The sequence below is a fragment of the Polypterus senegalus genome, chromosome 3, assembly GCF_016835505.1.
Source record: "Polypterus senegalus isolate Bchr_013 chromosome 3, ASM1683550v1, whole genome shotgun sequence".
In the NCBI taxonomy this organism is placed as follows: domain Eukaryota; kingdom Metazoa; phylum Chordata; class Cladistia; order Polypteriformes; family Polypteridae; genus Polypterus; species Polypterus senegalus.
The window spans coordinates 262,553,424-262,570,371 of record NC_053156.1 but is presented as its reverse complement, the minus strand read 5'-3'; the positions used below and the strand labels follow the sequence as shown (position 1 = coordinate 262,570,371).

The 16,948-nt window shown below is 37.0% G+C and overlaps 1 protein-coding gene across 1 annotated transcript in view; it reads left to right on the top strand.

The window, feature by feature from the left end:
- The window catches only part of LOC120526106 (exostosin-1-like), a 366,860-nt gene that overhangs the window by 287,867 nt on the left and 62,045 nt on the right, over positions 1–16,948 (top strand). Inside the window, exon 5 of the mRNA XM_039749029.1 lies at positions 9,833–9,952. Coding sequence (XP_039604963.1) covers positions 9,833–9,952 — 120 coding nt within the window. The remainder of the gene's footprint in view (positions 1–9,832; positions 9,953–16,948) is intronic.

Genomic DNA, 16,948 nt, shown 5'->3' with positions numbered 1-16,948 from the left:
ATATTGTCCCTTTCCCGGTCCTTCCCTTCTCCAGGTGTCCCAGCTGGGTCAAGGTCCCTGGTCGTCTGCCACAGTATGTTTGGTAATATATATTATAATTGCTTTTTACATTTTTTGTATTTATTTGGACATAATATAACACTTTAAAAATAACTCACATTCATGCTAACAAAATCAGAAATAAAAATAAGAGCGCACCACCTAAAACAGATCTTGGTACAGTGTAAAACAGTCACTGGAGGAAAAGAGTTAAGCACAAGCTGGACATGTTTGCTTTAGAATTATAGTGATTCCAGGGCATGATCCAACCTGCGAACGTTGCAACCAAACCCCAGCCTCACTGGGTCACATGTTCTGGGCCTGCACCAAATTAACATTATTCTGGACCAAAATTTTTAATTACCTCTCAGACAGCCTTGGACTCACAATCCCTCCTAACCCATTAACAGCTGTGTTTGGTGTTCTTCCAGAGGGGCTTAAGTGGATAGGACAAACAAATTGTGATTGCATTCACTACACTGTTCACTTATTCTGATAAACTGGAAGAACCCAAACTCTCCTCTTTTAAGTCAGTGGGAAACTGATGTGTTATATTATTTAAAATTGGAAAAAATCAAATACTCAGTTAGAGGATCTGTGCAGACTTTTTCAAAAATGGCAGGATCTAATGGTAATATTTTGAAATGATTTTATAAAGCACAGAGAATTTGTTGATTTAGGAAAAGAGCTCTCTCTCTCTGGGGTGGGGATCGATCTGTTCTTAGCATAATTCTTTTTTTTTGTAAAAACTTGATTGCTATGTATTGATTGGAATAAAAATTAAAAAAAAAAAAAAAAAGAATTATAGTGATGAGTTTTGCAAAGGTCTGAAGAAGTTTTAAATAGGGCCACATGTAGAGAGTTTGATTTTTTCCAATTTGAGACATTATAGAGCATTGTTTTCTCAATGAGCTATACAAGGTGAATTAGGATTCTTCCAGCTGAGCAAAATAAGTCATCGAGTAAGTAGTGTGGTATAGGAAATCTCAACTGGTCATTCATAGCTCACCTTTAAACCATCTTATATTACTCCAGATACTGCTATTAAGGTGTGAAGAGTTATTTTAAATCCAAGGCTAACTGAGTGATATGTATTTATATAATATGACAAAGCATTCAGCATTCATGCCTGTGCATAATGTTGTCCAGCGTTAACAAAAAGGCTGCAATGTCCAATGAAGAAAGATAGATGTAAGGGTTAGAATGTCTGATGAACAAAGGCATCAAGAAACACAAAGAAAGAGAGATATAAGGGCTAACATATATCTGATGAATAGAAATTCATTAATGCACGACATGATCAATTTACAGTTGTAACACTATTAACAAGCATTTCACTGTGCTAGTAGCAAATTTTTTCCCAAAATGGTTTCATGTGTAGGACATTCCCAAAATATGTGACCTTGCAATGCAGGTTCTTTATGATGACGCTCACAGGTTAAATCTTGACCTGGATTCATTTTAGAGAGCTTTAAACAAGATATATGTGATTGATGAAAAATATGCCATTGAAATATGGTGTGACTGACACATCTTGAACCATAATTTACTTTATGAATGGCTGAATTCTATTTCTTCTCTGATATTTTAATAATTTGTAATTTTACAATTCCACTTTCTCACTTGGGTGACTCAGTTGGCTAATACGTGAATCGGACACACACATCTTAAGACATTTAAGTTTACTGTCAGATGAGCACGGTATACGATATTGAAATTTTCAGACAAAACTGTGAGAGCAGTATAATACCTACGGCTGACTGCTGGAAGAATGGAATTAGGACTTCACACAAAGGTAAGAGTCGAAAATGGTGATTTTACATTTCGAGGTTAGATGAAGTAAGACTACAATTACAGGAAATGGTCCTTGTGCTGGAAAGTGATACCAAACAATTAAGGCAGTATTTATTAAACATGTTGAGTAACCTGGATTGATTTCTTCTTTGCTTTCCTTAAATGTCTCAACTCTCTCCCTGCATTTTTTTGCATGTATTTAGCTGCTTCGGCTATCCAAACTGATTTGCAAATCACAAGTACAGAGCATATCTCTACAAATGGAGCACTGCCAGGTTAAGTGAGTGCTCAGGATCACACAGCACATCAGTGTTGGAAGTTAAATAAGCAGCATCTTGCCATGCAGTCAGTTGTAGGCAGATTTCCTTCCTGACAGAGTTTCTGCTTTCACAATTAAACTTATCAGTTACATGCAAACAGCTTCTTTATATGGCCCAATTTCGTTATTTATCAGATTTACTCAAGTGAAGAAGATTTCAATGCATTGTTCTTCTTGTCAATTTCACTACCCAGATAAAGGTCAAGATTTTCATATAAACAGTAAGCATCAGGCATAAAGTACTGTGAAAATAATATTTGCAGATAATTATTAGAGCATCTGAGCCTGAATAAAGAAACTGCAAAATATTGTTCTGTATAGGTATATTATTAAACATTTTTATGCTGAGCATTTTCCAATTCACCTCAGCTGTATGTTCAATGACAGCACCAGTAAAGAAATAAGGTTTCCGTGACCCACAACCGGATTAAGCACGTTAGGTAAGATTCATTTTACTGTTTCTCTCTGATGACTTGCATCTCTTGCAACATTCTGTTAGATTTAACTCCATGTTTGTTCAGTACAGGTCTTTTTTAGTCCACTATTATCCATTTCAAAAATAAATCAATCATTGTAAGCTGTTCATTGCCTTTTACAATATGCACAACCTAAAAGCAATTTGAATTTACCATAAAACTTACAAAGCTACTTTAGTCCTGCAAATAAATTGCAAGTTAGAAAAACTGCTTACTTATAAACACAATGCCAGTCAGTTGAGGGATATTATCTGGTAACCTTCTTGGGCTGAGCTCAGCTCCTCAGGCACTTGACTACAGTACACTGCCTGCCATGTATCAAGCCTGTAGAAATTGCTTTGCATCAGTATAAATTGCAATAAAACGGAATACAGACATGATGCATAAACTACATATGACTGCCGGGCAGTTACAATTTAGCAGGTGTGACATTTCTATTAATAAAAAATATTGCTACCAAAAACACTTGATTAGATACATCTACAAAATATACTGTAGTTGTCTAATATTCAAATAATAATGTGCAAAGGGAATTTATATGTAAATCTTTTGTTTTTCTTTATGTAGATTATTATCTCTTATATACTTCAGAAGAAGAGAGTGCAGTCATGACTAAATATAATTTGTATATTTTTATATTTCAAAAAGGGAAAATGATAAAAAAAAAATGGTTATACAATCAGTCATTCATGTTAACTTTGAATTATAAACATAGCATTATGCAAAGTAACATTTTCAAACCCTCAAGTTCCTATTTTATCTTTTTCTAATTCACACAAGAGTTACATGTGGCCCAAGCCTGTTCTAAGCAGACCCACAAATACATTTTGTCCAGTTTAGGCTTCCCAGTTATTGAAGGTTTTTGTCTTTAGCATGTTATAAATAAACTGGAACATCTGAGGAAAATCCCAGCAGATGCAGAAACAACATGCAAACTCCATATAGACCTCAGGCAAAGTTGAGATTCAAACCTTGGACACTTGAGCTGTGAGAAAGCAGAGTTAACCAGCCCCCCTTTGTTCTGTCCCTTAAAAATTCACAGTGTGTAATTAGGCCAATGAAGTTCAGGATGAGCACAAGTGAGAAAGCAGATGCATTTAAAAATTGTACCACTATGGACTGAAAAAGAAAGAAGCAGACACAAAGTGGTCTAGAGCTTAACAGAGTCCATCTAGAATGATTGATTTTTTTGTTTTTTAGAAAACGTCAAATACTTGCATATATATATTCATTTGCACATGTAATCTCAAAATCCTATTTCAGTTGCACTCGTTGTGTTTGATAAATGGGTCTAGTGTTACACACACTTCTTTTTATTTATGAACATAGAAAATTACTAAAGGTTTCAAAATGTTCAAAAAAGCAGGATGTACTACACGGCACTAAACAAATGCCTAATAGGATCAGATAGACACATCCCACCATCAATTTTATTAATCAGCTCTAAACTTTGTAGAAACATGGGGATTAGTCCAAAACGACTTTATTCCTTAAATGAAAAATGGTTTAACTTATGTTTGGACTGAGCACATGCAATAGACTATGTGCAGTTCCACTAGCCAGCTCATGCACTGTCTGGGGTGTACAAGTTAATATTGGTCATTATGTAGTGTGTGGATTCTGACAGCTTTCACCTATTAATTATTGACACCATTGGTAAATAAAGTGAAAACTGTGAATTACCCTCAGCCATTACCACCTGCGAGACCATCATCTCCTTTGTCAGGGCTGGAGAAAAGCACACCCCAGAACCAACATCAGCAGCAGGCCTCAACACCACAGCTGCAGACTGGCAAGTGAGAGTAGATTTAGACAAGCAGCTAAGGTTTCCGGAACACATTGCATAACAGCACTCTGGCCATCTTCTCAAACTCCACCAAAAAGGTGATCATGTTAAAATTCACCATACCCTGGGAAGAACGCATGGCATATGAGAGAAAGCTGGAACACTCACTGTGAGGCAATAGAGGTGGACTATTGGGGCTTCCCAGAAAATGCCAATGAGGATAGTCATTTGATGCCACATAAAGAACTATTATGGATCTAGGTAAAAAGGAAGGCCACATGGCTGATGGCTGCTGGGGTGCAAGTCAGGGATTAATTACACCCTGGCTGGGTCACCTGGATAAGGGTGTCTAATGTTGAAGGACCCAAAACACCTGAAAACTCCAGGTTACATCACTCAATCAGTGCCAGTTCTAGGTTATTATGCTTCCTAGACTGCTCAGTAGCAAACCTGTATGGCTGGGGTCCCCCCCAACTCCTTATTATCTGCACCATAGGGGAATGCCTAATTTGGTTTAATGGTGGTGCCATTAATCCTCCTGGCTAATCTCACTAGCTAACAGCTACGCTGTCTCAATATCTTATCCAGGTACTTTCTAAATGTTTCTGCTTCAACTACATGGCACGATAGTTTATTCCCAATTCCCACAACCTTTTGCATAAAGAAGTGTTTCCTGCCTTCCTAAATATTCTTGTCACTTTAGTGCACGCCCTTTAGCCCTGCATTGCATTTGTTTGTTCTCTTCTACACAAGTGCTGCTATACAGTATGTTTGTTGACATGTGGTGGCCAAAACTGGAAGCAGTACTCAGATACAAGCTCAACAGTTTATTATATAGCCAAAGCATACTATTACTATTTGAGTTATATTCAAAAAATTTTACAATATACCTTCAAATGTTATTTAATCTTCCAAGTGTTCACCCAGTTCTGAGGATCGTCCAGGTCATTTTGAATTATTTTTTCTGCCTCCACAGTATCTACTGTCCTTCCAGTTTTTGAATTGTCTGCTAAGTTTACTAACTTTATCAGGATCTATGTCATTAACATAAATAAGGAAAAAGTATTGGTCCAAGGACAAACCCATAATGAACTTCACCCCATGTAAAGCATTCACTTTTTATCTGTACTCTTTGTTTTATGACAGTTAAAAACCTTGAGGTCAAGTTGTGCAGGTTATCTTCTATGTGAATTATTTTGCCATCCATTGTTATCCAAAGTTGCTTGACTGGATCACCTGCTTTTTTTAGTTCTAGCCGACTTCTTTGACTTGCCAGTTTGTGAGAGCAACAGTGAGGATGATGTTATGTTTATTCGAGAAAATGTGACGAGACTCAATGCATAAAACTTGCCAATGCTGTTTTCCAAAACCAGTGACCAAAAACACAAGTGGAGCCAACATGAGAATTATCATAAACCAATAAACTAGAAGGCGTACAGCCACAAATATGCTCTCAAAATTATACTACAAAATGAAGAAAAAAACTGTGCCGTTACATGCAGGAAAGCTGTCACCAAAACTAGGACTTTAAACCACCCAACAAATCGAAGGTGAGCTGTCACCTAACACTAAACACAAGACTGCTACAAAAATCTAAATGAGAACCATTGTGAATCAAATGCCCCACAAGCATTTACCCATAAGAACTCACCCAGAAGTTGTTTGACTTTTGAATCCAGAATCCCAAATGATGGGCTGAGCACTGGTGACTTGGCATGTAGTGCGTTTTAGGATGCAGCCCCTAGCAATAGTGCAATGCGTTCTACAACGTTGTAACAACACAGTAACAAAATGCGGAGACTAGAAAATGGTGCAGAGACACACTTAAAAAGAAATGATTATACAATTTCTACTGGTTCCAAACTACATTATTAATTGAAAGACTTCCTACATGAATATTCCTCAAAGTTAAAGATTTCCAAAGACCCACAATATGGCAGTAGAAAAGAAAATCCTCTGAAGCAAAATAAATAAATGAACTGGAACAACCTGTCCCAAATTATCTATATATATGATTCACTAAGGCAAGACACCCATGGAATGCATGCCGGAAGGGGCGTGGATTCACTAAACCGCCAACAAGTAAGACACCTATGACGCACGCAGGAAGGAGCCACACCCACCAACTCCAAGACCATTGAATACGACGACAACTCACAGAGCCACACCCACCAACACGGACAGACGCGACGGCACTGAAAAAACAGCGTCATTTATATTTGTCTGTCGTAGAGGCCACATGTACCTCCGAGCCACGTTGACTGTTCATAGAGGCATGTTTCTCGCGGAGGTGAATCGCACAGCGTGTAAAACTGTTTGCGAGGGGTATCCCATGGGATCCTTAAAACAATCCTTTACAACTGAGGTTAAAACACAATGAATTAAGCAGTCTTTAAAAAACAAATTCTCGGTTACGACACACGACCACGTGCACCATAGCAAACTGTTTTACACACTACATACAGCAATTAGCATCCGCGACAAACATGCGTCTTCTTAGATGCTCCTGCAGGAACATGGAAAGTCTACGTGAGTCACAGGTGCATCTGGACTGTGCAAAGACGACAACGACTCAAGTGACGAGTTGGAGGTGGGCACATGAGCGGTGGCAGTCCGCCAGTTTTCAGTCACAGACGATTGTGTGTTGGTTTGTTCCGTGCATTGTTACAATGTTGCTTTTCTTGCTGATTTATTACATTACCGATTTTTCAAATGTTAATTTTCTCCCTGTGCTTAAAAATCATTAAAAAACCGGCCTGATTATGCGGCGTATGGTATGCCTCGGGTTGGCTAGTAACACTAGTTGCTTCTATTTCCAGTGCCAATAGCTTCTAGTTTCTAATTGATGCTATGTGAAGAACACTTGGAAAAGTATGTTGAACATCTCAGAACTTAATGTGTGATAAACAATTTAGAATTTAAAACTACTAAAACCATAGAAATGATAATAGACTTTCAGTTAACCCACCATGGAAGTTTCCCCATGGCAGCTGCTAATGTTATGCAGTCCTTCAGATTTTTGGGTGCCATCATTTCCAGTACTTTAAGCTGCCTTAAGACATTCTGTCTTTCCCAAAAAAGCCTATCTTTGTACAGTTTTACAGAACCATCATTGAAAGTGTCATCACTGTCAGCCTTTTGTTTGTTTTGTCTCCATAACCACATAGCCAAAGAGACTACAGCAGATTGTAATCAAGTATGCTAAGTACGTTATCAACCACAATCCTCCGTCTGTTGCTGCTAAGTGCAAATCTAGGGTAAAGAATATGCTCATTCAAATAATAATTCTTACTTTTCTCATCCTGGGGTGACAGAGTGGTTTACATTTGCTGTTTGCATCTGCAGGGGTTTCCTCCTGTGCACAGGTTATCTCCCACAGTCCAACGACATACTGGTTATGTGAATTGGCATTGCTCAAATAGCCCTAGTAGATATGTGTGTATGTTTGCCCTGTGATGGACTAACACCCTGTCCATTAAGCAAATGCTTTAGGACCATTAAAACAAAAACCAACTAGCATCTGAATTTCCTTTTTTCCAAAAGCTGTATCGCTGCTGAACAAGCAGCAACCCATACCCCATCCTCTTCTGCAACCCGCCAACCATCTGAAAGATACTATCCTGACCACTGTTTCATAATTCTTACACTACTCAATTGGGCCCAGCTAATGTACTTTAAATTGTACATACAGTATGGTTCTGTATTTTACAAAAAATCTGTCTGTCTGAATTTATTTTAGAATTGCAGCATTTCTGAAACAGCTTAAAGGCATAAAACACAGCCCTGTGATTCTTGCAGAACAAGTGGACTTGATTGATGAACAGCCACATTCAATGGAATTTAATAAAGTTGCTGTTAATAGTGCTCTCCACTAGCAGGTGGGAGGCCCACATCTGTCCTTTACAACTGTATGAAAGACAGAACCCATGTGCAATAAGACATTTTTCATTTAAGGAAGAAGGACTTAAAAAGTCTTACAGTCATGGCCAAAGGTTTTGAGAATGACACAAGTGTTGGTTTTCACAAAGTTTGCTGCTTCAGTGTTTTTAGATGTTTTTGTCAGATTTTGTACGGTATACTGAAGTATAATTACAAGTGTTTCATAAGTTTCAAAGGCTTTTATTGACAATTGCATGAAGTTTATGCAGAAAATGAATACTTGCACTGTTGGCCCTTCTTTTTCCAAGACCTCTGCAATTCACCCTGGCCTGCTGTCAATAAAGGTCTGGGCCAAATCCTGAATGATGGCAGCCTATTCTTGCATAATCAATGCTTGGAGTTTGTCAGAATTTGTGTGTTTTTTGTTTGTCCACCCGCCTTTTGAGGATTGACCACAAGTTCTCAATGTGATTAAGGTCTGGGGAGTTTCCTGGCCATGGACCCAAAATTTCAATGTTTTGTTCCCTGAGCCTCTTAGTTTTCACTTTTGTCTTATAGTTGAGAGAAGTTGCTCTGGGAGGATGTTTTGGTACCATGCTTTATTCATGGCTCGGGATCGGGGCACCACCAGTGTAGAGCTTGCTCAGGAATGTCAGCAGGCCATGTGTCATTCTCAAAATTTTTGGCCACGACTGTATAATAAAATGAGAAACAAGACTTCAACCAGTGCTAAACTCGGCAGACAGTAATATGCTGATCAATTATCAGTTGGAGATGGCTCAGCAAATTGTGCGTTTCTTTGCTGCAAAAGTGAAACCAGTGCTCCACCATCAGAATACCTGTATTTAACTTTGCTCAGTGCATTTTGCGCTACGGTACCCTTTTCCTTTGTCATGTGCTGTTTTTTTTTGTGCTCTTTGTAAATTTGTACCAAATTTGTACCAAATTTCAGAAGGCTGGTAAATAAAAATGTTTCTTATTCTGATTCTATAGTGAAAGTATGCATTTCCTACATACATCATGGTGTCTTTACACCCCATCCAGATCAACTCATCTGTATTTTTTTTTAATTTAATAAATAAATAAAGTCCAAGTGTCCATTTTTATTTAATATGCTCTAAGGGGCAGGTTCTGTAAGTATATACTAAATTCAATGAGTAGAAGACTAATACTTATGTGGTAATATACATAATAGGACACAAAATGAGTGTGATAAAAAATATATGAACAGTAATATTGAAGGAACTAAGCTCAGACATGCCCTATTTATGCTGCCCTTTCCATAGCCTTCTGATAATGATTTTATTTTTAAAAAGAAAGGGATATTAACATTGTTTTTCCACAAAAATGCTTACTAAATTAATTTGGTGACACTCCATTCCAAGCATCATTAAGTCCCCCTGGAGAAGCTTATAAGCATTTAGGTACTTGTGGTAATCCGGGATTTCTGGAGCTGTGTTAAATGAGAAGGTTAATAAGGATTCTATTCCTGAAAGCAAATTTAAATCCACTTATGCTCTTTGTGATTTTTTTAAACAGATTCCTTCAATAACCAGGTCTATAGACCATGACAAAATATTGGCACTCAGGCAACAGACTCAGTTCCTGTGGGATGCTTATTTTTCTTCAGTAGAAAAAATTGTTTTAACAACATTAGAGGTAAGTAGTCTCATTTATTGAATCATTAAGGTAAGGCAGGAGAGAATAAATGCTGGAGAGATTTACATTTACAGGCAGCAGAGATAGAAAAGTATTTTAATTGACAAAAAAAAAAACCAATGTTGGCAGATATACTAGTTTATAACAAATGAGTGGAGAGGTATAATCTTTCTTGTCCTTTCATATGTAACTAATTTAATCTTTTTCAAAATGGTAGTTTTTTTTTTTTCAGTGTAAAATGTTTTAATAAAGAAAACAGCAAATTTAAAGACAGTGACATCTTAAGTTTACTCTGTGAAATTTGATTTGATAAAACTCTTACATATACAGCATCAACACAAGTACATAGAATAATTAGAAAAGAAATCATGAATCAACAGCAGCCTTCATATAACCATAATAACGAAAGCCGTGGAATTATACATCAAAATTTAAATTACATAGCAAATAAAATAACAATGGAGTGCAGGGGTACTCTGAGGTGATGATGTTAAGCTTATGCACCTAACAACTTAAGGGATCATACTGCATGGCATATAAAGCATGGCATATAAATGGCTATAAAGCATGGCAGCCCTGTTTTACTGATGCTGTTAAAAAGCAAGGTAGTCCATGATAGGCCTAAGCCATTTACCAAACTGAAGGAGGGCTTGCAGGGTATGACAGATTAGATGAGACCTTTAGAACAGTGTGTGAGTCTAGAGTTTATCCACAGAGAAGAGATTATATTTCATAATTTAAAAATTGTGCACACCAACCTCTTTAGCTGCTTCTTGTCCTCAGCATAGAATTGCCAAACCACAGAATGATAGGGACAGTCAAAAACACTTTCCAGTAACAAGCATGTTGAAAAAGGACATTGGGTCTCCTATAGCCGTCTCTATCTGGTGAACTTTACTTATGTAAGAGCCTGGTATGTAAAGGTGAGTATGTTGTTCCTTTGTCTCATTTGAAGTCCATTTTCAATAATTAAGTTTTTTAAACTGCCATTTACTTTTGTTATTTAACAACATTTATTTATGTAGCATATTTTCATACAAATTATGTAGCTCAAAGTGTTTTACAAGATGATTTAACAGCATCATTTGACCATATCAGTTATCCCATTTTTGCATACATACTGTTCAATGAATCTAAACATTCTATCAAAACAGGAACTTGAAATGTAGCCATTATTGAGGGTGAATATAAGGGAGTCATGTAAAGAACAACCCTGCAAAGTACCCATCCTCAGGTTAAAGGCCTATTCTTCATATTCTTCAACTGCTTTCCATTAGAAAGGAAATCCAATCTATACTAATAAAAGGCAAATCCCTCACTAACTGACTGACTCACGCACTGACTCATCACTAATTCTCCAACTTCCCGTGTAGGTAGAAGGCTGAAATTTGGCAGGCTCATTCCTTACAGGTTACTTACAAAAGTTAAGCAGGTTTCATTTCGAAATTCTACACGTAACGGTCGACAACGTCCGCCATGTTGAACTTTCTTATTTATGGCCCCATCTTCACGAAATTTGGTAGGCGGCTTCCCTGCGCTAACCGAAACCGATGTACTTACTTATTTTGGTGGTATGACGCCACTGTCAGCCGCCATATTGAATTTTCCAAACATCACAAATTCTACAACTTCCCGTGTAGGTAGAAGGCTGAAATTTGGCAGGCCCATTCCTTACAGCTTACTTACAAAAGTTAAGCAGGTTTCATTTCGAAATTCTACGCGTAACGGTCATAACGGTCAACAATGTCCGCCATATTGAACTTTCTTATTCATTGCCCCATCTGCACAAAATTTGGTAGGCGGCTTCCCTGCGCTAACCGAAACCAATGTACATACTTATTTCGGTGGTATGACGCCACTGTCAGCCGCCATATTGAACTTTCCAACGTCATTAATTCTCCAACTTCCTGTGTAGGTAGAAGGCTGAAATTTGGTACTTATTTCGGTGATATGATGCCACTGTCGGCCACCATATTGAACTTTTAACGGAAACCGATGTACGTACTTATTTCGTTGGTATGACACCACTGTCATATTGAACTTTCCAACGTCACTAATTCTCCAACTTCCCATATAGGTAGAAGGCTGAAATTTGGCAGGCTCATTCCTTACAGCTTACTTACAAAAGTTAAGCAGGTTTCATTTCGAAATTCTACGCGTAATGGTCATAACGGTCAACAACGTCCGCCATGTTGAACTTTCTTATTTATGGCCCGATCTTCTCGAAATTTGGTAAGCGGCTTCCCTGCACTAACCGAAACCAATGTGTGTACTTATTTCGGTGGTATGATGCCACTGCCGGCCGCAATATCAAACTTTTCAACAGTCTTTGTTACTTATGGGCCCATCTTCAAGAAATTTGGTACACGGGTTCCCAACGCTAACTGAATCCTACTTACGTACATATATACGTCCATAGCCTGCAGCTCGGTCACCGTGTGAGGTGGCGTTGGGTCTCCCACCCCAACGCCTCCCACGTTGTTGGCTGCCTGCCTATATAAGACCGTCCGTCGCTCCGGTCTCTACATTCCCTTCCTTGCTTCGCCACGGGATTCACGTCTCCCTACTGATAACTACAGCCTTTTTGTTTAATCTACGGTTTCTCTGCTGTTTTATTGTTTGTTTATTACAATTATAGTTATTGTGTAGGTATTTTAGACTTACTTTACATTGCTCAGGTACCCATTTCCTTTATCATTCCAACCCCCATTACCATGTCTATCAAGGTGATTACTATCAATCAAAGAACTATCACTTACCAAGTGGTTTCCATGCCCGGAGATGGCACCTTTTTCCATTCTGTTTGTTACATATTGCACGGCCATATCAGGCTCACTCTTGATATCCGGAGGAACATTGTGTCTTATGTATTGAATGACTGGGACAGGTTCAAGGTATGGACTGATGACGGTACAGGAGATAATTATACTACACAGGAGCACTAGAAGAGTGAAATGCTTAAGCCCTTCACCTATGGTTCTGCATGTGAGTTGATGGCTGCCGCTGAATTGTTCGATTGCCGCTTTCAAGTGTACCGAAATGGCCAAATATTTTACACCTTTCGACAACCGCTAATGCCTCTTAAACATCTTAGATTCACAGATGACGATTTCAGTAGTGGACACTTTGATGTTTATGAATGTTTAAATTCTCAAAAGCTGGATGTGATTTTATCGATGAAACCGGTTGTGTGCTTACAACGCTTGACAGATGCCGAATGTCACTTCAACACAATAAATCCTGCAAATACTGTCATAATTGAAACAAACCATGAAACTCAAACCAATTATGACAGCAGCAATCCAAGCTGTGAGATTTGAGACAAGATTACTGTTCACATGGCCAACTGTAAGTTGCATGCTCAAGAGTAAGCTCAGCGCACAGCTTGGTCTTGTTACAACCGGAGGGCCGAATTGACAACATGGTATACAAAGAGATCCTTAACAAATAATTATTGGCATATTTTCCCTCAGTTTAAAAAGGTTTAATTTTCTTCTTAATAAAAATTTTAATGCAGTACTTCGCCGCTGGAAAGCGCGGGTATTTTGCTAGTAGTCAATAACCAAAGGACTGACTGAAATCCGTGACTGGTAATGAATCATAACTACAGTATCGGTGCGGGTTTAAAATCAAAACTATAACCAAGAAAGAGGGTCTGAATATGAATGCTGGGGGATGTTTTGGAGTACTTTGACCATTTTCACTGGTTTCCATTCAATTTACAACACTTCATGTACATTTGTTACTTAGCAAAGACTAATTCTGTTTCTTTGCTATTGTATGATTGAAATTGGACTGCATCTTACACTTTTTGTAGGTTCAGTAGAAACCTTCTGGTTTGTTCCCTTGGGACTGGTGAATGCTGATAGCACCTGCTCAGTGAATCATTAAAAGAGGAATTAGTCCAATACATTCTAAAAAAAAAATAAAATTCAAAGGTAATGATTAAGCAATCCTTTGTCAGTGCCTCATCATTACTGGTCTACAGAACAAAGGCATTATGGTCTAGCAGCTAAAGAGCTGAACTTTAAACCCAAAGCTGCCTATTCAGTCCTCACTTTCAAATTACTTTGTAACTCTGAGGAAGTCATTTAAATAACCTGTGCTCAAACTGTAAAGTATACATGTAAACGATCACACTGCCTAAGTGAGGTAAGCAGACAGAAGTAAAGCTGATATACTCATTAATCATGGCGCAGGATAGAGGCTATGTAACATGTTGATTAACACAGGCAAGTAACAACTTCAGTGTTCTCTGTGCATGTAACAATAAGGACCTTCTAAACCTAAAAATGTAAAGCACCTTCGTATGGTGTTTCTTTTGTAGGAAGGTGCCATAACCTTCTCAATTTTAAATGCACATTCCTGTAATGTGCACAGAATCTTCTTGAAATATCAAGCACAGAATAGTGATGTTTTCAGTGTGAAAAATACCATGAAATGAAATATAGTAAGGACCACCAATGTACTTTACAATCTATGGATATTTTACATTTTCTCATTTACTTATGCCGTCCTGTTTTCAAGGTTAAAATTAGTTAATTATCTGACAGGAGTTTTTTTGCATGACAGTTCTCAAACCTAAATTCATTTTCAGCAGGGAGTTCATTCTATGTGGAGTTTTCTTGTTCTCCAAACATATAAGTGGACCTCTTCTTGAGACTCTGCTTTTTCCAACAATCTAAAAACAGGCTGCTAGGGTTTCTTTTAAACACTAAGCTGATCTGATCTCCATTTTAATTATAGCTATATTTTTATTAATATATACTGCTAGCTGAAAGTTTTACAGAACACCTTTATTGAAATTTAATCAGTGTGAGTTTTATGAATAACCTGAAATGGTACAGATGAAACCAGTAAATTTTTCACAAAAAAAAAAATATATATATATATATATATATATATATATATATATATATATATATATATATATATATATTAAGATTTTTTTCCAGAGAACATGTAATGAATTAACAACTTACAGCTTTTCTGCAGCATTAGAAGTTAATGAAACCTTAAAAGTTGATGCATAGGACAGTGGTCAAAGTAAGCAAGTGTCAATTTAAACTGTGAAGGGAAGACTTCAAGGTAGCCTGTGAGCAAGTTTGCCAGGTTAAGTGGCAGTAGGGAGCCATTACTAGAACCAATGAATAAGAGAAAGAGGCTCGCCCCTAACCCTAACCAACCATCAGCTTCAAATTACTCTGAAAGTAAAGCTTAGAACAAAGGACATATGGATACTGCACAGCTGTTAAGCTGTTGTCCTGTGATGCACAAACTGTTGACTCTCAGAAGCTTCTCTACTAATTCTGCTGTGTCTTTTGGTCTGCCGGACCTCTTCCTGTTAGTTTCTTCAGTTTTCCAAGTTCATTTTGATGGTGAAGGTAGGAAACTGTGCTAACAGACCCCTAGGCTTTCTTTGCAGTTTCTCTAGAGGAAATACTTTCACTTTTAATGATTATAATGGTCTGTCTGTCTTCCTTTGTGTGGTTCCTTTTTCTCACAATAATTGCCTTTTTCTTACTGTGTATGATAGCCATATACAGTGCAATATTTTGCAAATATTTGCTTTTGAGGGGGTAGCAACACAATTGGTTCCAACAATGATTTTATATAAACAGAGGGTTTGAACATAATCAACAAAAGCTGAGACACCTGTACAAATTGTTTGCATCAACTTTCAAAGCTTAATTAACTTAAATTAACTGCTGCAGAAAAGCTGTAAGCTATCAACCCATTACTAGTTCACTGAAAAAAAGCCTTTCTGTATAACTCTGAATATTACATTTTTCCCAGTTTTTGGTAACCTATAAATATTTTTTAACATCTGTCAGTTTGATTTTGTACCATTTCTTGTTATTCACTGGAAAAATGGAAGAATGGGGGTTTTCAAAAACTTTTGCCTGGTAGTGTATGTTCACATTTATATATTTATTGATATTCAGTTTTCTTTATTTCTAAGGATTTTAAAATTGCATTATTTTATTATGAGTAAAGTTATTTTTTTTGCCTTTCAACCACATCTGAAAATAATTCAGTGCGTTGTTGGAAGCTGAATAATCTAAGTATAAATTTTACTTTTGCAGTCAATGTAACATACAAAGAATTTAAATAAAATATGCCGCAGTGCGCCATTCATTACTATGACTAAAACACAAGCAAAAATAGTAAAAAGATTACTATTAAAATGTGCAAGAATGCTATTAATGATGTAACTAAAATTCAGAAAAAAAAAGATTCCTTCCTTAAGGAAGATGTGAAAAGATGCAACCATCTTAATAACTAGCATATAGTTGACTAGCGCTAGTCAGATTTTCATTATCTGATTATGGCTGAAATAGCAACTAAAGGGGCTACTTCAAGATGAAAACCGTTTTTTTTTTTCTTTTGTTTTTATAGTTCTCATGGCAGAGAAGGTATGCTCACACAGGTAAGTTGGTGTAAAGAGTAAATGTTTTATTTTTTTAAAAATAGATTTATATTTGATATTTCCAAATATAAGTAAACATGAACACTTCAGTTACTAGTTAGCATTTTTTGAGTAACTGTGACATTATCAATCAATCAATCAATCAACATTTATTTATATAGCACATATTCATACAAAAAAATGTAGCTCAAAGTGCTTTACAAAATGAATAGAAAAATAGAAGACACAATAAAAAATAAACATAAGTCAACATTAATTTACATAGAATAAGTAAGGTCCGATGGCCAGGGTGGACAGAAAAAACAAAAAAAAACTCCAAAGGCTGGAGAAAATAAAATAAAATTAACAAGAGATTCAGTGTGAATTACAGATATTAACAGGCCTTATTTAATGATACACCTTTCCATAGTGAACACCATTCCAAAGCATTTTACAAGTGCAGATTCTGAACCATAAATGTTTGCATAACTTTTTATAGTTGGAGCACAGGCAGATTAAGTGACATGCTCAGATTCTTGAAGAGGCAGGAACTGGATATACAACCTTGTTGTTTAGACTTCAGTTGC